Here is a 24,467-nt window from a genome sequence, read left to right as displayed (position 1 = left end):
ATCTTCCAATATGGTTTTAATTGATGCATTATTTCAATGGAAGGTAGTGCTCACATTAAAAGAGATTCCTCTTTCCCTCCTCCTCCTCCTCCTCCTCCCCCCCCCCCCCCCCCCCCCCCCCCACATTAAGAATTTGCTGTTTTGGTTAAACAAAGTACAACTGATTTCAGTAAGCAGTATGGAACCTTCTGTATCAACAAACCCGTAACTAAGGCTTTTCAAACCTTTAACAACCAAAAAAGCAAATACCCTATGTTTCAGTTGAAAACACAAAATCCATTTATTTACAAAAGAAACATCCACAAATGTGATTTGTTAGTTGTCATAAGAAAATGGTTCAAGACAGAGAAAAAAATAATTTTAATCACATATTTTCTTCCCCCTTCCTACAAATCCCTGCAAAAAAAGAAATATTCTCCCAAATTGCAAATGGTACACAACCTATTTCCAGTGACAACTTGGATCTTAATGATGTTACAGGATCCAGTTACCTTGAAAAATTGCTGCCTTTCTGTAAATGCTGAATAAAAATATCATGTTCCTGAACAACCCAAATTGCTTTCAGTGTTATAATCAGTCCGTTACTTTCCTTGGGTTTCCTTCTCATTTCGTACAAGGTACATAATATGAATCCATATAAACCAGAACTATAATAAAAACAGAAGTATTTGAATTAACTGCTCTGGAAAAGTCTTTTTTTTTTAATTTAAAAAAATCACCTTCCTCTTACCTCCACAGCCATACATAGAAGTCTTCCAGCTACAAGAAATGTCGTTACAATCCACTGCAATGTGTAAGGCATCAAAAATACTGCCGATAGAACTCGATTGTGGTAACCATACAGCCAAATAGGAAGTACATGTAATCCAAAGATAGCAAATGCTCCGACAGGAGTCTTAAAACCTGTAGATAGGGCATTACACATTTAACCATGTAATTTCACAAAATACAAACGTTTTCAACTTGACTTTGAATCTGTGTTCAAATATTTGACCGGACCCAAATTCAGAAGTCATTAAAAATCCAGTCCAGTTATTAATGAAAGAAATGGAATATCCAATAATTTGAATTGATCGCCTGAAAAATTTGTAAATGTCAATGCAGACCAAATGCAGATGACACTAAGATGAGTGGTAAAGGGAAAAGTGCAGAGGATACTGGAAGTCTGCAGAGGGATTTGGATAGGTTAAGTGAATGGGCTAGGGTCTGGCAGATGGAATACAATGTTGACAAATGTGAGGTTATCCATTTTGGTAGGAATAACAGCAAATAGGATTATTATTTAAACGATAAAATATTAAAGCATGCCGCTGTTCAGAGAGACTTGGGTGTGCTAGTGCATGAGTCACAGAAGGTTGGTTTACAAGTGCAACAGGTGATTAAGAAAGCAAATGGAATTTTGTCCTTCATTGCTAGAGTGATGGAGTTTAAGACTAGGGAGGTTATGTTGCAATTGTATAAGGTGTTAGTGAGGCCACACCTGGAGTATTGTGTTCAGTTTTGGTCTCCTTACTTGAGAAAGGACGTACTGGCACTGGAGGGTGTGCAGAGGAGATTCACTAGGTTAATCCCAGAGCTGAAGGGGTTGGATTATGAGGAGAGGTTGAGTAGACTGGGACTGTACTCGTTGGAATTTAGAAGGATTAGGGGGAATCTTATAGAAACATTTAAAATTATGAAGGGAATAGATAGGATAGATGCGGGCAGGTTGTTTCCACTGGCGGGTGACAGCAGAACTAAGGGACATAGCCTCAAAATAAGGGGAAGTAGATTTAGGACTGAGTTTAGGAGGAACTTCTTCACCCAAAGGGTTGTGAATCTATGGAATTCCTTGCCCAGTGAAGCAGTTGAGGCTCCTTCATTACATGTTTTTAAGGTAAAGATAGATAGTTTTTTGAAGAATAAAGGGATTAAGGGTTATGGTGTTCGGGCCGGAAAGTGGAGCGGAGTCCACAAAAGATCAGCCATGATCTAATTGAATGGCAGAGCAGGCTCGAGGGGCCAGATGGCCTACTCCTGCTCCTAGTTCTTATGTTCTCTTATGTTCTTAAATCGGTTTTAATACATTTTCAAATGGGAAAGAAGGTAAATTGTGAAGGGAGGGAGAGGGATGCAGTTGGGAGCACATTATCATTAGGCCAATTAATTTGACTTAAAATTTCAATTAAAATTAGAATTATCAAAAGTTCAACTTTTTGATTTGCTTAAGATATTTTATGGGATGTGGGTGGCACTGCCCACTTGAAAGGGGTGTGTTTCATAGAATTTAGAGTGCAGAAGGAGGCCATTCGGCCCATCGAGTCTGCACCAGCTCTTGGAATGAGAACCCTACCCAAGCCCATACCTCCACCCTATCCCCATAACCCAGTAACCCCACCTAAAACTAAGGGCAATTTGGACCCTGAGGGCAATTTAGCCTGGCCAATTCCAAGTCGGGAATCGAACCTGGGACCCTGGAGCTGTGAGCATTTGTGCTAACCACTATGCTACCGTGCTGCCATTTCAGAGAACCATTAAGAGTCAACCATGTTGCTGTGAGTCTGGAGTCACATGTAGGTCAGATTGAGTAAGGATAGCAGATTCCTTTCACTTAAAAGACTTTGGTGAATCAGATGGGCTTTTACAATCAACAATGGTTTCATGGTCACTGAAGTGAAACAGTGCAAATTGATACGATTTACTTACCTTGTGTAGTAATTATGCAAATTATTTTGCAACAATAATAATGGTTCAATTTTGTAATGTCAGTGATAATTTTATAGAATAGCTTTTTTGATTTTCTAAAACGTACGAATTATAAAATAACAGTTTTAGGAATAAAGAGTTAAATGCTGATATGGAAACAAATGATTGAGAAACTGGGTAACCAGAAGTGCAGTTCTCAAACAGGCCTGGGCTAACTACAGTTTCAAAGGGTAACAGTGCAGTTCTCAAACAGGCCTGGGCTAACTACAGTTTCAAAGGGTAACAGTGCAGTTCTCAAACAGGCCTGGGCTAACTACAGTTTCAAAGGGTAACCCATATTTAGTTAATAAGGTCAGGGTTAGAAGTGAGGAAACTTAACAATGGATGACCCATCTCAGAGTTTGGTAGTGACAGGAATTCTACGGTTATTGAAATAAACTATTCGGATTATTGTGGCCCCAGATAAAAGAAATTAAAAGCACCTTTGTAAACCAGAGGATTTCTTGCTCAAAGCTGCAAATCTGGGAAAAGGGATGTTAATCCATTAAAGATATCAATTCAAGATAGTTTTCTACAACTATGTTGAGGAACCAACTTGTGAATGAGCTATTTTACTTCTCATTGTGCATTGAGAAAGTACTAATTAATCTCATTATAAAGAGGTAGAATTGTAAATTGCAAAATTACATTTAAAAGGTATGACAGGAGATCTGCGGGCGGCATGTAGGTGGAAATCGCATGTTGGGTAGATCCTGCTGGAGGCTCTGGAGGAGCTGCGGAGGGTGGTCCTCGACCTGGAGAACCGGTCGAGGCAGCAGAATTTAAGAATAGTGGGCTTGCCTGAGGGGATGGAGGACACCGAGGCTGGCTGAGTACTTCATGAAGATGTTGGAGGAATTGTTGGGGGAGGGGGAAGAACCCTTCCACAATGAGCTGGACAGGGCTCATTGGTCGCTCAGGCCCAAGCTGAAGGCAAATGAGCCGCCAAGGGCAGTCATAATTTGTTTCCACAAGTTCCATGCGTTGGGCGAAGCAAAGGCGTTAGGTGAAGTGGGAAGGAGCTGGTATTTGTATATGTCAGGACTTAACTGTGGAGCTCGCGAGAGGGCGGGCGGCCTTTGGTCAGGTGAAAGCGGCATTCTCCAGCAACGGTGTAAGGTTCGGCGTGGTCTGCCTGGCGAAGAGGAGGGTGACCTATAACTGGAGAGACGTCTACTTTGAGATGGTGGAGGTGGCAGAGGCGTTTGAGAAGGCCAAAGGACTGGGGTTGAAATGAGAGATGGGACTAGACTTTGACTTCGGACTGAAGGCAGGGAGGTTAAACGTTGTGTACTCTTGTTTCAGGTTGTTTGTGTTGGGGGGGGGGACAGTTGGGGGTTTGGTTGATGGGCATTCCTTTGCTATGGGCTACAGTGGGTATGAGAATATTGGGCTTATGGAGGTTTTCTGGGGTGTATTGTTTTTTGCACTGGCTATGGTTGAGTGTCTTTGTTTTCAGGGATTGGGTCATGGAGGAGGGGAGTCTGGGTCATTGGAACCTGCTCAAACAGGTTTTGATGGGTCTGGGAGGTGTGAAAGGTGGGGGGATGGGATCGATAGTAGGAGAGGTGTTTTAAAGAGGAAGTGGATGGGGGTGATTCTGGGAAGGGGTTCAGCTGCAACAAAGGGATGGGTGGGTCAGGCCCAATAGGGGTTCCTATAATGGCGGATAGGAGTTGCAGGGGGGTGAGAGACCCCCAGTCAGAATAGTAACATGGACTGTGAGGGGGTTAGGGGGACCGCTGAAGAGGTTGAGGGTGTTTACACGTTTAAAGAGCTTAAAGGCTGATGTGGTGATACTGCATTAAACCCACTTGAGGGTGAAAGATTAGATTACGCTTAGGAAGGGCTGGGTGATTCAGGGTGCAACAGCAGGGCTCAGGGGTAGCAGTAAAGGTGGGCAAGAGGGTGAGGTTTCGGAAGGAGATGATGGTGGTAAACCAGAGGTCAGCTACATGATTGTGAATGGGTTGTTACTGTGGAGGTTGGTGGCGCAGGTGAGTGTTTATGACCCCAACTATGCGATGCTTTGTGAAGAGGGTACTGGATGTCATTCTGGATTTGGATACCCACAAGTTAATAGTGGGGGGGGTTGTTACTGGAATATGGTGCAAGAACCGAAGATGAATAGATCTCAGCCGCGTTTTCTGGCCCAGTCAGTGGGGGCAAAGGCGCTGGCTGGGCTCATAATTGCTGAGAAGCTGTTATCAGTCAGTCACCTGAGGCCTGTTTAGGGGGCACAAAGTTGCACATTGTATTCTTCTCTTTGAAGCTTAAGTAGTGTGAGTCACCCTGGTTAGCGGAGCTCTATATAAAAGACAGACAGAAAGTGCACTCAGTAAGCTTTGAACAAGTCAAGGAGACACAGCCGGAGGGAGACACATCCAGAGTGGGAATTTGGAACTTGGTAATTAGGTGCAGTGAGGTAATTCGGTGCAGAGTGGGAGAAGGTGCTTTTTGACTACTGTTTTCTTCTGGCCTGTAACTTTTAATCTGCAGGGAGAGAACCAGAGAGCATCTGAGAACCTGGAAATGTAAGTGTTTTTTATTTATTTTTATTACCTTTTCAAATTGTGGGGGGGGGGGGGGGGGGACTGAAGTGACATCACAGTAAAGCTGTGACCTGATTGGCTGGTTGGGAAGCTACATTAAATTAAAAAAGTTAAGCATTGTTAAACTCATTAAACATAATTACTTAATTATAATTTAGAGGGGTACCTAAGCCAGAAATCGGAGAGTACTGTATTTAGCTTTCACATTTATATTAGAAATCTAATGCTAGGAAACATGAAGTTAACTGACATTTTTTTCCTAACTTTTAAATTTAATTTACCAAATACTTCACTAATTAATAAACGGAATGTCAATTAGAGGGGTGCAGTGCACTGACTGAGATGTGGCAGGTCCGGGGGGCTTTAGCGTCCCAGATGGCTTCATCTGCAGAAAGTGCATCCAACTGGAGCTCCTTACAGACCGCATGGTTCGGTTGGAGCAGCAGTTGGATGCACTTAGGAACATGCAGGTGGCGGAAAGTGCCACAGATAGCAGTTATATAAATGTGATCACACCCAAGGTGTAGGCAGAGAAATGGGTGACCACCAGAAGGGGCAGGCAGTCAGTGCAGGAATCCTCTGTGGTTGTCCCCCTCTCGAACAGGTATACCCCTTTGGATACTGTCAGGGGGATAGCCTATCAGGGGAAAACAGCAGCAGCCGGAGCAGTGGCACCACAGTTAGAACATAGAACATAGAACATAGAACAGTACAGCACAGAACAGGCCCTTTGGCCCTCAATGTTGTGCCGAGCCATGATCACCCTACTCAAACCTACGTATCCACCCTATACCCGTAACCCAACAACCCCCCCTTAACCTTACTTTTATTAGGACACTACGGGCAATTTAGCATGGCCAATCCACCTAACCCGCACATCTTTGGACTGTGGGAGGAAACCGGAGCACCCGGAGGAAACCCACGCACACAGGGGGAGGACGTGCAGACTCCACACAGACAGTGACCCAGCCGGGAATCGAACCTGGGACCCTGGAGCTGTGAAGCATTTATGCTAACCACCATGCTACCCTGCTGCTGTTGGCTCTGATGTTCAGCGGGGAGGGTCAAAGCACAGAAGAGCAATAGTCATAGGGGACTCTTATAGTCAGGGGCACAGATAGGCGCTTCTGTGGATGTGAAAGAGACTCCAGGATGTTATGTTGCCTCCCTGGTGCCAGGGTGTCTCCGAATGGGTAGCAGGCATCCTGAAGGGGGAGGGGAAAGAGGTAGATAAGGCCACAGGGCCTGATGGGATCTACCCCAGAATACTGAAGGAGGCTAGAGAGGAAATTGCTGAGGCCTTGACAAAAATCTTTGGATCCTCACTGTCTTCAGGTGATGTCCCAGAGGACTGGAGAATAGCAATGTTGTTCCTTTGTTTAAGAAGGGTAGCAAGAATAATCCAGGGAACTACAGGCCAGTGAGCCTTACATCAGCGGTAGGGAAATTACTGGAGAGAATTCTTCAAGACAGGATCTACTCCCATTTGGAAGCAAACGTATTAGTGAGAGGCAGTATGGTTTTGTGAAGGGAAGGTCGTGCCTCACTAACTTGATAGAGTTTTTTGAAGAGGTCACAAAGATGATTGATGCAGGTAGGGCAGTGGATGTTGTCTATATGGACTTCAGTAAGTCCTTTGACAAGGTCCCTCATGGTAGACTGGTACAAAAGGTGAAGTCACACAGGATGAGGGGTGAGCTGGCAAGGTGGATACAGTACTGGCTAGGTTATAGAAGGCAGAGAGTAGCAATGGAAGGGTGCTTTTCTAATTGGAGGGCTGTGGCTAGTGGTGTTCCACAGGGATCAGTATTGGGACCTTTGCTGTTTGTAGTATATATAAATGATTTGGAGGAAAATGTAACTGGTCTGATTAGTAAGTTTGCAGATGACACAAAGGTTGGTGGAATTGCAGATAGCGACGAGGACTGTCAGAGGATACAGCAGGGTTTAGATTGTTTGGAGACTTGGGCGGAGAGATGGCAGATGGAGTTTAATCCAGACAAATGAGAGGTAATGCATTTTGGAAGGTCTAATGCAGGTAGGGAATATACAGTGAATGATAGAACCCTCAAGAGTATTGAAAGTCAGAGAGATCTAGGTTTACAGGTCCACAGGTCACTGAAAGGGGAAACACAGGTGGAGAAGGTAGTCATGAAGGCATACGGCATGCTTGCCTTCATTGGCTGGGGCATTGAGTATAAGAATTGGCAAGTCATGTTGCAGCTGTATAGAACTTTAGTTAGGCCACACTTGGAGTATAGTGTTCAATTCTGGTCGCCACACTACCAGAAGGATGTGGAGGCGTCAGAGAGGGTGCAGAAGAGATTTACCAGGATGTTGCCTGGTATGGAGGGGCATTAGCTATGAGGAGCGGTTGAATAAACTCGGTTCTCACTGGAACGATGGAGGTTGAGGGGCGACCGGATAGAGGTCTACAAAATTATGAGGGGCATAGACAGAGTGGATAGTCAGAGGCTTTTCCCCAGGGTAGAGGGGTCAATTACTAGGGGACATAGGTTCAAGGTGCGAGGGACAAGGTTTAGAGTAGATGTACGAGGCAAGTTTTGTTTTTGTTTTTTTACACAGAGGGTAGTGGGTGCCTGGAACTCGCTGCCGGAGGAGGTGGTGGAAGCAGGGACGATAGTGACATTTAAGGGGCATCTTGACAAATACATGAATAGGATGGGAATAGAGGGATACGGAACCTGGAAGTGTAGAAGATTGTAGTTTAGTCGGGCAACATGGTTGGCGTGGGCTTGGAGGGCTGAAGGGCCTGTTCCAGTGCTGTACTTTTCTTTGTTCTTTGATGAGTGGGCCCGTGGCGGGAGATAATACTGGTGCAGGATAAGACGGGGAAGCTGATCGTGGCCCCAGAGCAGATCAATAAAGTATTTGAAGAGTTTTATCAGAAGTTACACAGGTCGGAGCCACCGGGAGAGGAGCGAGAGATGAGGGAGGACATGGATGGGTTGGAGTACCTGATGTTGGGTGAAGAAGACAGAGCAGACTTGGAGGGGCTGGCAGGGGAGCAGGAGATGAAGGAGGTGATTGGGAGGATGCAGGCAAGGAAGGTGACAGGACCAGACGGGTTCCCAGTTGAAATCTATAAGAAATTTAAGGATAAGTTGGTGCCACTGATGGTGTGAGTGTTCGAGGATGCGATAGGCAGGGGTGTCTTGCCACAGACAATAGGGCAGGCCTTGATTTCCCTGCTGTACGGTGGTGGTGGCCACTTTGAAGATCTGGAGGCAGTTTAGGCAACATTTTAAGCTGGGGGCTGGGTCAGGGAGGATGGATGCGAGGTTTCAGAGATGGGACAAGAGGGGGATCAAGGAAATGAAGAACCCGTTTCTTGGGGGACAATAGAGCGAGCTTAGAGGAGTTGGGGAGAAGTACGGATTGGTATGGGGGGGGGGGTGGTTTAGGTGCCTGCAGGTTCAAGATTTTGCAAACAAGGTTTCCCAACGTTCCCGATAGCACCATCTCCAGCAACGAGCAGGTCGGCGCTGTCAGTGGGAGGGGGTTGTTTCAGCAATGTACAGGAGGATCCTAGAGGAGGACAGGGTGTCTATGGAGGGGATTAAGGTGAAGTGGAAGGAGGAGCTGGGAGGGCAATGGAAGAGGGACTGTGGTGTGAGGTGCTGCGGAGGGAAATGCCTTAACCTAGTGTGCAAGGGAAGGGCTGATACAGTTGAAAATCATGCATCGGGCGCACCTCACAAAATCAAAGCTGAGCCACCTATTTGAGGGGGTGGAGGATGTGAGTGAGCGATGTTGGAGAGGCCCCGCAAACCACGTACATATGTTTTGGTCCTGCCTGAAGCTGGAAAGGTTTTGGCCGGAGGTATTTAGCACAACAACTCGGGGGTCTTGCATATCGATGTGGAATCCAGTTCCAAGAAACCACTTTCAGCGTGTCGAACTAGCCCGAATTGCGGGCGGGTGCGAGGGCAGACGTTTTAGCCTTTGCCTCGCTGAGCGCTCGTAGGCAGGTCAGTCTATCCACCCTGTACCTCGGCTTGGCGAGGGGACCTTCTGGAATTCTTGACCCCAAGAAGGTGAAGTTTGAGCCGAGGGGGGTGAGGGAGGGGTTCTACAATTCTTGGGGTATATTTAGTTTTCATTTCGGGAGTTGGTTGCCGTTGAATGTTATGGGGGGGGGGGGGGGGGGGGGTGTGCAGGTGGGAGGGGGGGTGGGCTGCTTTCTTTTCTGTATTATATTGTTCTGGTTTTTTGTATGGCCCAAAAAAAAAATTTTTTTTTAAAGGTATGGCAGAAGAGAGTCCATAGCCAGCATTTAAAGAATTAATACACAGCTTACAAACAAACTTACATTTTATTGAGTCAAAAAAATCCAAAGGAAAGGTGATCCAACAATGCCTAAAAGCAAGTTTTTAAAAATTATTTCAGGGGATTTAGGCATTGCAGGCTAAGCCAGCATTTATTGCCCATCCCTAATTGCCCTTGAAGGTGATAATGAACCGCCTTTTTGAACTGCTGCAGACCATATGGTATAGGACAACACTCTGTTGTTCGCGCAATGTGGGGTCGAGGTGGAATTCCAGGACTTTGACCCAGCAACAGTGAAAGAATGATTATATAGTTCCAAGTCAGGACGGTGTGTGGCTTGGAGGGTAACTCCTGGGTGGTCATGTTTCCATGCATCTGCTGCTCTTGTCCTTCCAAATTGTAGAATACTGTTGTCAGAAACCTTGATGAGTTGCTACATACTGCTGCATTGTGCATCGGGGATGGGAGGATAGAATGCCAATCAGGCAGGTTGCGTCTAATGTCATGTTACATTTAAGAAATGGGTGTTTATAAATGGGTGTGTATATATAAATATCTGTAGTGAGAGTACCCTTAAGAAGTGGACATTTACTACTGTGGTGATAAAACCAATGCCCTTAATACCCATTCCAGCATTTGAGGAACCTTTCACAAAGGTCCTAATTGATTGCGTAGGACTGCTTCCTAAAACAAAAATTGGGAATCAATATCTTTTGACTCTAATGGATGTGTCTACTAGGTTTCCAGAGGCCATTCCAGTACGTAATATTACAGCTAAAATGATTGTGGAGGAGTTACTTAAATTCTTTACTAGATATGGAGTACCCAAAGATATACAATCAGATCAAGGATCAAATTTTACCTCAAGGTTATTTAAAGAAATTATGGATAGCTTAGGAATAAAACAATTTGAATCAACTGCGTGTCATCCAAAATCGCAGGGAGCGTTAGGAAGGTGGCATCAGACATTAAAGACAATGTTGAGGGCGTATTGTCAAGATTATCCAGAGGATTGGGATAAAGGAATTCCATTCGTACTGTTTGCAATTAGTGATGCACCTAATGAGTCAACCGAATTTAGTCCCTTTGAACTAATTTTTGGTCATGAGGTAAGAGGACCACTTAAAGTGACTAAGGAAAAATTGGTGAGTGAGAAATCGGAACTTACATTATTGGATTACGTGTCAAATTTTAAGGAATAATTAAATAGAGCAGGTGAATTGGCTAGACAACATTTAAAAGTTGCACAAAATGTGATGAAACGGGTAGCGGACAAGAAATCCAAAGTTCGTAGTTTTGCCACTGGAGATAAAGTTTTAGTATTGTTACCAGTGGTAGGTGAGCCTTTAAACGCTAGGTTTTGTGGACCTTATCAGATTGAAAGGAAATTAAGTGAGGTGAATTATGTGCTGAAAATGCCAGATAGAAGGAAAGCTCACCAAGTGTGTCATGTGAATATGCTTAAAAGGTACTTTGAAAGGGAAGGAGAGAAAAAGGAGGTTTTAATGATTCTAATTCAAAGTGACGACCGAAATCCAGATGACTGTGAATTTGACATACCTCAAATTAAATTGGAAATGAGGATGTGGGCGAAGGAGATTTCAGCTTTTTGACTCCAGATGGTATACCAATTCGGAGTTATGCCATTTGGCATGAAAAACACCCCAGCCACATTTCAACGGTTAACTAACAAAGTTGTTTCAGGATTACCCAATTGTGCAGTATACATCGACGATCTGGTAATTTTCAGCCAGACATGGACAGAACATTTAAAACATCTGATGGAGTTATTTGATTGACTTCAGGAGGCTGGTTTGGTGATCAACCTAGCCAAAAGTGAATTTGGAAAGGCCCAAGTCACTTTCCTTGGTGATACAATTGGACAGGGTGGAATGGTCCCACGGGATGTGAAACCAACAGTTATTTAGGAGTTTCCGATACCCACATCACAAAGGGAAATAATGCGATTTCTTGGCATGAGTGGATTTGATCAAACATTTGTGAAGCCTACTTGTGACAATAAACGATTTTCAATTTCAATTTTTCAATTTAAAAGGAAAGTAATGATTACTTAGTGTTGTATTCTTTAGGGGTTGTATTTGAATTGATGGTTGCCAAGATGTTCACAGTATGTTTTAAAAAGGTTAACTTGAGTTCATAGAATAAACATTGTTTTGCTTTAAAAAATACTTTCCATTTCTGCTGTACCACACCTGTAGTGTGGGCCGTGTGCTCCCCCATACCACAATCTATTAAAATTTGTGGGTCAGGTGAACTCCATGATACACTTTGGGGTTCTCTAAAACCCTGGCTCATAACAACCCATCAAATGTCGAGTCAGAAATGGGAAGGCACGAGGCCAGCGGGGAAAACATAGCCTCACCATGCTTCCTTCCACTTTTCACCTTCAAATGCTGGATGCCTGCTCATGCCCTTCACTTTTTTATGCTTTGTTTTACAAAATCTATGAGCCTCTTGTGGTCACAACAGAAGTTTACATACTTGCAGTTCTTTTCAGTTCAGCTTCAAGAAACAAGGACGGGATTTACGTCTCCGGGACGTCGAGAATGCGTTCCCAGATGGGATGGAGAATCTGGCGTCAGAGCAAAGATTTGGCACGGAGCCAGGCTCCAACCCGAATGCCATGCTCCGACCCCTCGCTGCCAGCCTGAACGGGTTCCACACCACACACGAGCGGGAGAATGGAAATAAATGCAAAATGGGTCGTAATGACCCATTTGCATCGATTTAGTGGGCCCAGCACCCTGTGCTCCGCCTTCCCGTAGCCGGGGATCATGTGGGCGAGGTTCACTTGTGGTCTCGGCAATCGTGAACCTGGCTCGCGGTGCGCCAAGGGGATACCGCGAGGTCCACCACGCCAGGGCCACAACGGTAGAGACCATCCAAGGCTATCCACCCCTCCCCCACCCGCCGGCGGCACACTAGCCCCCAGATTGCCTGGGTGACACTCCCTCCTCCCTCCCCCCCCCCCCCAAGTATTGATCATAGATCATTCCTGAAGTTGAGATTAGAAATATCTCTGATCAACTTTTAAGTTGTTTGAGAGAGAATTGTAACTTGCAAATTTCCACCAGTAAAATTCCTAACTTTATTTTGTAAAAATCAAGATTGTCTTACCATTTGCCATGGTTTTCCGAACCCACCAAGGACCATCGCCGAACTTGGTCTTCCAGTCTGCTCCCAGGGAATTGTGTGTACAGACTAAAACACACCACTCTAAGCTACTTATAAAATGTCCCCACTGGAAAAGAAAACATTAGAAATTTTCATTAAATTGACTTGCTCCTTTCATTCATAACACTGAAGTTTACGTTACGGGGGGGGGCTTCATATCTACACCACTGCTTTCCTACATTAGCTGAAGACTAATCCCACTGCCTTGCAACAAGAGAAGATATAGGGCAACAAGAGAAGATATAGAGCTATGAGAGATAAGGAAGCAAAGTGTTCCTTAACTATTCCCTGTGGCAACTGTTGATCCATAATCCTCTGCACAAAATAATTCCTCCCTCTTTGTGAGGATGTTAAATTCATATTGCTTCATCAGTGACAACCCAAAGAAAAATAGTTTTCCTCCATTTATGCTAGTAAAACACTTTAGAAATCTCTATTAAATCGCCTCCGTGTTTTCTCTGCTGCAATCGAAATAGTCTCAAGTGTCTCATAATCCTGGTAATTCTAATGCTGTACATTCTCTATAGTTTTACTTTGCACTTTTCCACCTTTTTAAAAAATTAAACCTAGACATACTCTTAAGAAATGCCCGTGGAAGTAGTGCTCAAATTTTCACAGCAATCTCATTTGCACATCTCAACTCTGCACTTACCGAAAAGAGTGAGCTCCATAACATGGTACGCCCAAAGTTGTCAATTGCCACATCAAACCAAGCTCCAAATTCAGATACCTGATTTAACTTCCGAGCTGCATACCCATCAAATCCTGTAATGGGCGAAACATTTTATTATGTGAATACACTATAATTAGGGGGCAATTACACTTCAGAACGGAAGAAAATTACAAATACAGTTTTATAACCATTACATTAGATGGCCAACCTTATATACACTGGGTGGTCTAAGCAGGTAATGTCAGCATTGCACCAATTATGCTCAGCTTCTAGATATGCTTATGGGTTTACTGCCCTCTAAGAAAATTATTAATACATGCATGTCCTTGGTTTTCTTTAAAATTCAGTCAGCTGTGTGTCATTCAGCTTTTACCATTTGGAATCTGTTAATATATTCAGTGCCAAAATATAGTCTCTGCCAATAACTAACTTGTCTGTTAATTAGTGATTAATGGAAAATGTACTGTCTGGCACAAGGTGGAGTTAAAGTACAGTCTGAGCACTGAAGGTAACTTCTCTGAAGTGTTCAGTCTGAATTAAAGCCTTTAACTCTCACAATACTTAACCTCAACATTTCCATCAGTCGGAGGGTCACATGCATAGTGAGACCCTCATCATCAGTCAGTCATACTAGGAGATTGTATGGAGTCTCTTTCTCCTTAAAAAATAATCTATCCTTTGAGAAAGCAGTTGAGCACTGTCCTTTATGCAATGCCACACTAGGTCAGGACAAAATGTATTTGCAAGAGAATGAGAGGTCATATTTTTAGAGGGAACATCTCACAGAGAAAGGTTATGTTTTTACAGAAACTAATGAAGCAACCTTACATCTGTCCTCTTGCCTTTGATGATCATGCCAAGCTGTTAGCGTTGCAGCTTGGTTGCTTCTGCAGCAGCCCTTGCGGACCCATTAGCTGGAGCGTTCCTTCCAGCTTCTTGGTTCTGCATTTTATTCACAAGAAAAGCCTGAATGCTTTCAGATTTTGAGAACACATGCTTTTTAAATGTCCGCACAATCATACATTCACCAGGTCCTCACATATCTAATCACTACAGGCTAATATGCTAACTGAATAGAATATGTTGCATTAACTTGAGTTTAAGTGTCCAGCTTCACATGGAAAGTGGTGTCTCAAAGGTTGCTGAAAAAGCAAAGTTCAGCAGCAGAGTTCTGCACATCAAATTTTAACTGCTTAATATTGTTCATTTTATTACCACCAGCCAATCTCCAGAGATATGGGCACAATGTATTAAACCGTCAACGCACTACATCACAATCGGTGACAGGTTGATTCACTCCAATACTTTCATTTGAGTCAGCAAGCAGGCATCAGATTCTTCCCACCCTCAGGCAAAGTAAACATTTCAAAGCTGGGATGAGTAGATTTATGATGAAAAGAAACACAATAAGCTGGAAATACTCAGCAAGTTAGGCAGCGTCTGGGGAGAAGGAAACAGAGTTAACATTTCAGGTTGATGAACTTTCATCAATTCAAGAGCAATTACGATGGTTCTGGATTTCGGACTCCCAAGTTTTAAAAAAAAGACAAACAGAAACGCATTGGGTTTCACAATACAATTACACTTTCCTTTATTCAATGCACTGGCTCAAACGGAGCGATCGGAGAGCTTTCGAAGATCAAGAGAAGACTTAATTGATCTTTAGGTAATATCAAAAGATATTAAATGTGAAGGTAGAATTAGAATACAGATACAAAATTCACTAACCTCATATGGCACAAGATATAAAATTCCCACAACTGGAAGGATAGAGGATATTTAAAGTGGCCTCACAGTAAAAGTAATCACAGAATCACAACATTTACAGTGCAGAAGGAGGCCATGCAGCCCATCGAGTCTGCACCAGCCCTTGGACCCTACCTCCACCCTATTCCCGTAACCCCACCTAACCATAAGGGCAATTTAGCATAGCTAATTCACCTAACCTCCACATCTTTGGACTGTGGGAGGAAACTGGAGCACCTGGAGGAAACCCACGCAGACACGGGGAAAACATGCAGACTCCACACGGACAGTGACCCAATCCGGGAATTGAACCTGGGACCTTGGAGGTGTGAAGCTACTGTGCTAACCACTGTGTTAAGTAATTACTTGAAAATCTAGATAAATATTTATGCACACCCCATTGAACAATAAGAGCACACACGTGATCAAAATTGTTCTGTAACGCAATGGTTCCTGCTTTTCCAGTACTATGCGTGAGCTGTTGGTGGAACGGAATTGGTTGGAATTATAGTTAGTACTGTAATTGTGATTAAGTTTCCTGATGGTCTGCTCCAAGGACACGAGAGAAAGGCTTAACAGCATGCTTTAACCGATACCTAGTGTGTCTCTTGTGAACCAGATTAAGCAGGGCAGAGAAGTGAGATGCTGGAAACATGCTTTAATTTAAACTCATCCTCTAAGGTGTAGGTGACGGAACAGGACTGAAAAAGGGAAAAAGTAGAAGAAGTGTGGACACGCTGTTCTATGCATGTGTATTATATTTTTCTATAAAACTTTGAGTATTTCCAGCAATTTCTGTTTTATTTCAGATTTCTCGAGTGATTTTAAAGTTCCTTTAAAATGGAAAAACGTGAAAGGAAGAGTGTTTTTCTTTCCCTCCAAAACATGCATCTTGGGCGGTGGTTTCCATGGTTTGATATTCTTGCGATTTTTTTTCAAGCACCTACAGGGGAAGTTTTATTTCTTTGCAAACATAAAAAGGGAAGTTCATGCAGTACGGACATGAAACCAACAGATGTCACGGCAAAGCGCAGTAATTAAGAGAACTAGCAACATCTGTTAGTTTCAACCCCCAAGGTGGGAAACAACCACAGCCATATTCAATTTGTTTTCCTTCCTTGTGTGGATCAGTATTTTGAGATGCATACTCACCATCAAGAATAATGGAAATCACATAACAGGGAAAAAATACTACTGGATAATTGAAAGTCCACCAGCACACCAGCAGTAGGAGTATCCTTATATAACCTGGAAACAACATAGGCTGGACTTAGTTCAAGTTTGCCTCAAATTTACTTCCACAAAAATAGACTTTTCAAAAATACCCGTAGAAATTAGTTATAACCTGGGAAGCTTTGTCGACCTAAGATAAAACAAAATATATTTGAACAGAATACATTAAAGTTTGTCTCCTTCAAACTGAATTTCTTAACCTATCTCTAAATTCGACAGTAGCGGTACCATGATTCTTGTGTTTTCATTTTGGAACTGCAGAGGTGGGTTGTAGGTTAAAGATCCGCCATATTTCCTCAGTGGAACAGGTGGTCTGTTGTACTGTTTGTTTACCACAATCACCATTCTTACTGTTTTCCAGGCCATTTTGCAAATCAGTACAATTATATTGCTGCATCGCTAGCTGGTTTGCAAAATACACTCACTCACATTGGCAACCAGAACACCATGGCTTACCTCATTTCACTTGGAATCCTTAAAGTTAGCAGAATGAGGTGACCTTTACCTGTCGATGTGAACTGCATTTAAAACAGATTTGAGGAAAAACTACTTCTCCTGAAGGGTTGTGAATCTGTGGAATTCGCTACCGCAGAGTGCGGAGGATACAGGGATAGTGGGTAAATTTAAGGAGGAGTTAAGACAGATTTTAAATTGGTAATGGGTTGAAGGGTTATGGAGAACAGGCACGCGGGTACAGTAGAGGCCAAGATGGGATCACTGAGGGTGTTAGGCTCGGGAGGCTAAATTGCCGACTCCCACTCCTAGGACATGTGTTCTCGGGAGGAGATGCTCTGGCTGATTTCACAATCCAGCTCTTGGTCTGTAACATTGTATGGAGATGCCGGCGTAGACTGGGGTGAGCACAGTAAGAAGTTTTACAACACCAGGTTAAAGTCCAACAGGTTTGTTTCAAACACTAGCTTTCGGAGCACTGCTCCTTCCTCAGGTGGATGCCACTGGAAGGCCGAACGAGAAAGAGTCAAAAGGAAGGTGGCTTACATGTACATGTGTATGCATAGGAGTGTACATCATTTTCTTGATATAAACCGCAAAGGAAAATAACATGGTGCTTTGTGAGGTCCTAAAAGCTATAAAGATACCGGAAAGATCAGATGGAATGGTGCTGCCAACACAAAACATTCCTACTCTCTGAAGAACACGATGTTTGAATAACACTGATTGTTTCTCACCCATTATTTTCCATATATTTGCTTAAAACATTGAACACTTGGCAAGAAACTATAAAAAAGCTACAATTAACCTGTAAACAAAGGACAGAGCACACCGACGCAAGAATACTGAGTGAACATGGTGTTTGAGTACTTCATGCTTTATTTCATTCCAACTCATCAATTCCAGCTCTACTGTGGGTTGATGAATACAAGATTTTCATGAATAAGAACAAAGGCAATTTTTAAAGTTATAGTATGACAAGAAAGATTTGCACTTGTATGGCACCTTTCACAATCACCAGGCATCCTAAAGCACATTTCAGCCAATTAAATACTTTTGAACTGTATTCACTTTGGAAGAGGAAGAAACATAGCACCCAATTTGTGCTCTGCAAGCTCCCACAAATAACAACGGGATGACCAGATAATCTGTTCTGGTGATGTTGATTTATGAGATAAACATTCGCCAGGGCACCCAGGACCTGCTCCAGGAGATCTTGTTCACCCACTTGAGAGTTCAGATGACATCTCTAGCGGAGCAGCCTTGATTTTTGTTCTCAAGTTCCTGCATTGGTTGCATAGGTAGTAGAGACTAATATCCATATCTTGCCAACATTACGAATGCGGTTACAGTTTCGTTTGAAAAGCAAACAACGTGGCACCAAATTTGTGCACAGCATGATCCCACAATTGACAGTAACCCTAATGACCAGCTAATTTGGGTTTTGTGATGCTAATTGAGGAATAGGTATTGGTCAGGCACTGGGAATAACTCTTGTTGACGTAACTAGAACTCGCTGCTCAACATCTCACCCCTGGCTTCCTGTCCTCGCGAACATCACTCTGCCACACATTCGCTGATTGACAAAAGCCATAAACTGGCTAAAAGCATGTGTGCAGCACCTCACCATTCCCACAATGACCCGGCAAATGTTTATCTCACAAATCAACATCACAAGAACAGATTATCTGGTAATCCATCTCAGCTGCTCACCTTTCGTGAGCAGACATCTTTTGGATCAAGGAAAGGGAAAGTCAGAAGTCGATTACAACTTCCTTGCGACAAAGCCCATATGTTGAATGGCAGGCTTTGAACTACCAGCATCGTCCTTCCTAAACAGGTTCAGGATAGGTGAAGGCCCTTGTGCAGCCAACTTCCACTGCTGGGGCCTCCATATAAACCCCTTTATGCACTTGTGGAAAGACACAAATAATGCTGTACATTTATTTTTAATTCGTCCATGGGATGTGGTATTCACTGGCTGGGCCAGCATTTATTGTCCATCCCCAATTTCCCTTGAGCTGAAATGCTTGCTGGGCCGTTTCAGAGGACATTTTTTTTTTTAAAAAGGTTAACCACATTGTTGTGGTTCTGGAGTCACATGCCCGCCTGACCAGGTGAGGAGATTAATGGTTTCATGGTCATCATTAAGACTTTTATTGAATTCAAAATTTCACCATCTGATGCGGTGTGATTTTAACACGGTCCCCAAGCCATTACCGTGGATCCCTGGATTACTGATCCAGTCACAATACCATTATGCCACCACCTCCCTGAGGAGCGTCCCCTCTACAAACAAAGTGGCGGACTAATTACCTTAAACCCAGTAAACGGGGAGGCTATCACTTGAATTTGGGGATTTGCATTCACAAAATAAATAAATAAATGTGATCTCCTAAATGCAGACCCATATTTCCTGCAACTCCTTCCCGCACCATTACCTCTAGCCTTGGCCCCCTCCTATTCCTAATAATAATAATAATAATAATAATAATAATAATAATAATAATAACAACAACAACATCTACTATTCCTCATCTACATGCTGCTCCTCTGTGACATCATCTTAAAATAAGTCAGTTAACACATGTACTCTGACAAGACCCAGCTTCATCACACCACCACTTCTCTGGAGTCTGTCAATGGCTGCTTGTCCGATATCCAGTCATGGATCAGCAGAAATTTTCTCCAATTGACTAACGCCTTTATTTTCAGCTCAGTTGGCCCCATTTCTATTTCTCATCTACATGCTTACTACACTTGATGACAATATCCACAAATGTCAAGTTCCATCACGTTCCCATTGACACCTCATCGCCATTTCTCCCAATCTTTCCACACTCTCAGATTTGTCACACAACTTGTCCTTGTGCGACACCCAAAACTCATTCAGTAAAAGTTGCCTCCAATAAGTATTGTCTTGACAGAAGTCAATATCTTTGGTCCACACCACAAGCTTTCATTCCCCAAGCCACCAACTCCAACCCTCTCCCTGGCAAACGTCTGCGGTCCTTCCTATAGTCTTAACCCCAAGAGGAGTTTCCAACATGTCCACTCCACCATCTAGACTTTCTACTTCCACCTGCAAAATCACCCTATTCCAACCCTCAACTCAACCACTGTCAAAACCCTCATCCATGCATTTATTAACTCAAGACTGGACAATGCCAATGTTCCTCTGGTCAGCCTCCCATTTTACACCACATACAAGCTTAGATTTTTGCATTTTAATTTTCAACAAGGCTTGTTCATTCATCATCCCCATGGACCCAGACATGCATTGGCTCCAATCTGGCAATTTTTTTTTTATATTTAGTTTCAATCCTCCATAGCATCAGCCTTCCCCATCTCTATAACCTTCTCCAGCCTTACAATCTTCCAAGATCTTTGTGTTCCTCTAATTCTGGCCTCTTGTGCAACCCAATTTTAATCACTCCACCATTGGAAGCATTCCCTTAGCTTGCTACAGAACCTAGTGCTTGTATGGCTTACGGAATTCCCCCTCTACATTTCTCCATCTCTCTAACTCGGATCAGCCATGACCTTATTAAATGGCTTAAAAGGCTGAATGGTCTACTCCTGTTCCTTCTGGTCTTTACTTACTATCCTCGAAGAGGCACCTTAAAACCCACCTCTGTGATCCAAGCCTAATACCTCATGAAGTTCAGTATCAAATTTTATTTGTTAATGCTCTTGTGAAATGCCTTGGGAGATTTTACAATATTAAAAAGGTGACATACAAATGCAACTTTTTGTTGCCAAGTATATTTGCTTTATTTGGACAGTCTGAGTTAATGATTAAATAAAAATTCTAATTATGGAGCTGCAGAAGTTTCAACCAAAAGTAGGAAATGATACTGAAAGATTAAACCATTTTTCTATTAATTTCTGCAACTTCCCATTTAACATCCTCCTTAACAGTATTTCTCCTACTTAAACCACTTAATGAGGTAACGTGAGGCTCCAGTTGCACATGCACAGCCAGTCTGAAAAGCGAGGGCAGTGCCAACTATTGAAATTCCTTTTTAAATTTGGCAGTGAAGAGAGTCACATACAATCAGTAACAAAACGTGTGAGAAAGCATATAACCTATGTAGTTCAATGCAATTCCATGTCAACTTTAAGTTGTATGATAAAGTCATGGGATCGGGTGCTGGGCTGATCAGGGTTGGGTTGACCAGGAACAAGTCATCTTTGGGCCATACAAGCACTAGGTTCCAACGGGAGGAATCCTAACCACCTTGCCCAATCTTTGACAGCACTATCATTGCTCACCATCATTATATTGATGAAAGCTCACCATCATTATATTGATGATAACTATTGACCAGAAACTAAATTGGACCAGTGAGATCAACACAGTTGCAATAACAAAGTGAAGCTGAATATTCTAGAAATCTGTCTTAATTCCTGGCCCTTCAAAGCCTCTCCATCATGTATAATACTTGGATCAGGCGGTTTTTGTGTGTGTTGGATATCTTTATTTTAAAATGTCAAAATTATAAAAGCCTTAATAAAATATTTTCTAAAAAAAATACTTGCATCATAAGTGTGACGGAGTTCACAACAAAACACAAAAAAACTCAGCACTGTCCGGAATATAATTCTTCACTGAACCAGCCTTTCTGCTACTGAATGTGAACTTGATTCCTAACCTCAGAATCATAGAATAATACAGCAGACGCGGTCAATCAGCTCAGCATGTGTGCTATTTGAGGAAGGTAACATACCTCACATATCTGAACATATCTCTTCATTCACCTGAGGAAGGAGCTGCGCTCCGAAAGCTCGTGTTTGAAACAAACATGTTGGACTTTAACCTGGTGTTGTAAGACTTCTTACTGTGCTCACCCCAGTCCAACGCCGGCATCTCCACATCATGGCTATTTGAGGAAGTTATCCAATCATTCCCACCCTCCAGCTCTTTCCCCACAGATACTTGAAAGATAAATTTGTGGGGCAATCTAAATTGTGCCCACCATCCTGAGTCAGTACATTCCAAACCATAATAACTCATTCCGTCATTGTTTTTCCTTCATGTTACTTTTGATTATTTGCCAATTACCTTAAATCTGTGTCCTCTGATTACTCACTGTTTTAGTCATTGGAAAAAGTTTCTCCTTATTTATTCAATCGAAAAACTATTCTCGATTTTGAAAGCCTCATTCAAATGTCCCCTTAACCATCTCTGCTCCAAGGAGAGGAACTTTCTAACCTCATTTCACAAATAACAATATATATACTTTTTTTTTTTTTAAATCACTGGTACCATTCTAGTAAATATCCTTTGCACCCCTTCGAAGTGGGATGCCCAGAACTGGCCGCATGATTCCAGTTGTGTCTGAACCAGTGCTTATTTAACTTCAGCACACCTGCCTGCAGTAAATACTAGCTACAGGATGTACTGTAATAGCACATTACGATTTTTCTTCTGCACTGAAGTTCTGATCCCCATCACTAAGCAGGACATCAATATCATGGGAATATCATCACTTGCAAGTTGTCATCAAAATCCTACACCATCCTGAACATCCATCACTTCGCTGGGTCAAATTATTGAAATTGGACACCCAGCATAATTGGGGAAAATATCATCCTGACAATTGCACAGTTCAAGAAGGCTATCCATTATCATTTTGACAACTCAAGCTGGTAATATATGCAATCTTGTCAGCATCAGTCATGCTTCAGAATAGGCAAAAAGAGAATGTTGTGTGGAATATGGCGGTGGTTCCCAAGTTGCTTGGACCATGGACATGAAATTATATGAAAGGTTTAATAATGTAGTTTGGGGGCAGCACAGTGGCGCAGTGGGTTAGCCCTGCTGCCTCACGGCGCCGAGGTCCCAGGTTCAATCCCGGCTCTGGGTCACTGTCTGTGCGGAGTTTGCACATTCTCCGTGTTTGCGTGGGTTTCGCCCCCACAACCCAAAGATGTGCTGGCTAGGTGGATTGAACAAGCTATATTGCCCCTTAATTGGAAAAAAAAAATTAATTGGGTACACTAAATTTATTTTTTAAAATTGTAGTTTGTAACACTCTGAAATTTGGCAGGGGAAAGAGAGAATGAAGTAAAATTCATAGGCGTTTTACAATCCAAAAACTGGCGCCGCACCCTCACCGATTCCGAGACCGGTGAGGGGCTAGCAGTGGCGCCGGGTGAAACTCCCAACTCCCGCACCAAAAACGGCCGGAGAATGGCGGGGTAGCGCATGCCCATGGTGATGACCTGGAGTGGTCGCACAGTACAACATGGCGACAGCCGTGCGAGGACCCGACTCGCCATCCGTGATCCCACAGGCCACTCCCTGGCCATCCCCCACCAGCCCCCCACAGCACGGTCCCGGCCGGGTGTGGTGGTGCTGGACATAGTCTGTAGCTGCCATGCCGCGTTCCCACAGCGTTGCAACGCCGTGTGGCGCGCAATGCGATGATGCCATTTGAGGGAGTGGAGCTTGGCTGACCACCATCAAAACAGTGCCGGCCCCAATTTGGCCATCGGAGTGGGTTCGCCGCCTGATCGCCGATTACCCTGTCCCCTTACTATTGAGTAGACCGTCTATGACAAAGTCTCAAATAGAATTAGATATGGAACGTGCCAAGGCAATTGATTTTTGGGATATCAGAGTTTACACAATCAGGACATTATTGTATCCCCTTAACAAGACCTAACGTTTTGAATCACAATGTTAAAGAATTGTTGATGGCATCAGAGTGTAGGAATTTAAAGGAAAATAAAGCAAATTTCTTTAAAACTACCTTGGCATTTTGCCCATCCACCAGGTCATACGGTAAAAATAATACTTAAGGGTTGCAGGGGTAAAGGATGATAAATAAAGATCAGTGAGAATTGTGATTTATGTAGAAAATATAGGACACCATAGTAGCCTATAGCAAATGTCCCATTCACAACAATCATAGAATTTACAGTGCAGAAGGAGGCCATTCAGCCCATCAAGTCTGCACTGGTCCTTATAAAGATCACCCTACTCAAGCCCAAGTATCTACCCTATCCCCGTAACCCAGCAGCCCCCACTTAACCTTTTAGGACGCCAAGGGCAATTTAGCATGGCCAATCCACCTAACCCGCACATCTTTGGACTGTTGGAGGAAACCGGAGCACCCGGAGGAAACCCACACAAACATGGGGAGAACGTGCAGACTCCGCACAGACAGTGACCCAGCCGGGAATGGAAGCTGGGACCCTGGAGCTGTGAAACGATTGTGCTAACCACTATGCTACTGTGCTGCCCTGAGACACTGTAATGAAGTTGTAGCAATGGACTTTGGAGGTATGGAATAAGGACAAAAATGTTTCTCTCTTGCACTTCATTGACATGGCAACTAGCTTCAGTCTGTCGACAGTAATATATCGTAATGGCAAAGAGGCAATTGGGGACAAGATAATAGTAAAATCGATAGGAACTGGTTTGGATGCATCAGCTAAGCTTCTTATGGACAACGTGGGGGTGGGGAATTGCCAACAATGAATTTAAAAGTGTGTGAAAATACAAGTGATGAACACAGCAAAGAACAGTCCCTTTACTAGTCTTACTCATTAGTAACTGATAACATGGGGATCAATCTATTAAAGTATATTCT

General features: G+C 43.2%; 1 protein-coding gene across 4 annotated transcripts in view; it reads right to left on the bottom strand.

Moving 5' to 3' along the window:
- Positions 1-255: 255 nt before the first annotated feature.
- si:ch1073-145m9.1 overlaps positions 256-24,467 on the bottom strand; it is a 110,972-nt gene continuing 86,760 nt past the window's right edge. For 3 of the 4 annotated variants that reach the window (XM_038814186.1, XM_038814185.1, XM_038814184.1), the window contains 5 exons: positions 16,333-16,428; positions 13,414-13,526; positions 12,705-12,828; positions 731-903; positions 256-647 (listed from right to left, as the gene is read on the bottom strand). In XM_038814186.1, coding sequence (XP_038670114.1) covers positions 582-647; positions 731-903; positions 12,705-12,828; positions 13,414-13,526; positions 16,333-16,428 — 572 coding nt within the window. In that variant the 3' untranslated portion in view covers positions 256-581. The remainder of the gene's footprint in view (positions 648-730; positions 904-12,704; positions 12,829-13,413; positions 13,527-16,332; positions 16,429-24,467) is intronic. The other variant, XM_038814187.1, reaches the window with a different exon arrangement.

This window comes from Scyliorhinus canicula, chromosome 12 (assembly GCF_902713615.1).
Source record: "Scyliorhinus canicula chromosome 12, sScyCan1.1, whole genome shotgun sequence".
Classification (NCBI taxonomy): Eukaryota; Metazoa; Chordata; class Chondrichthyes; order Carcharhiniformes; family Scyliorhinidae; genus Scyliorhinus; species Scyliorhinus canicula.
Note: the sequence above shows the minus strand (reverse complement) of the source record. Positions and strands in the feature narration are given on the sequence as shown.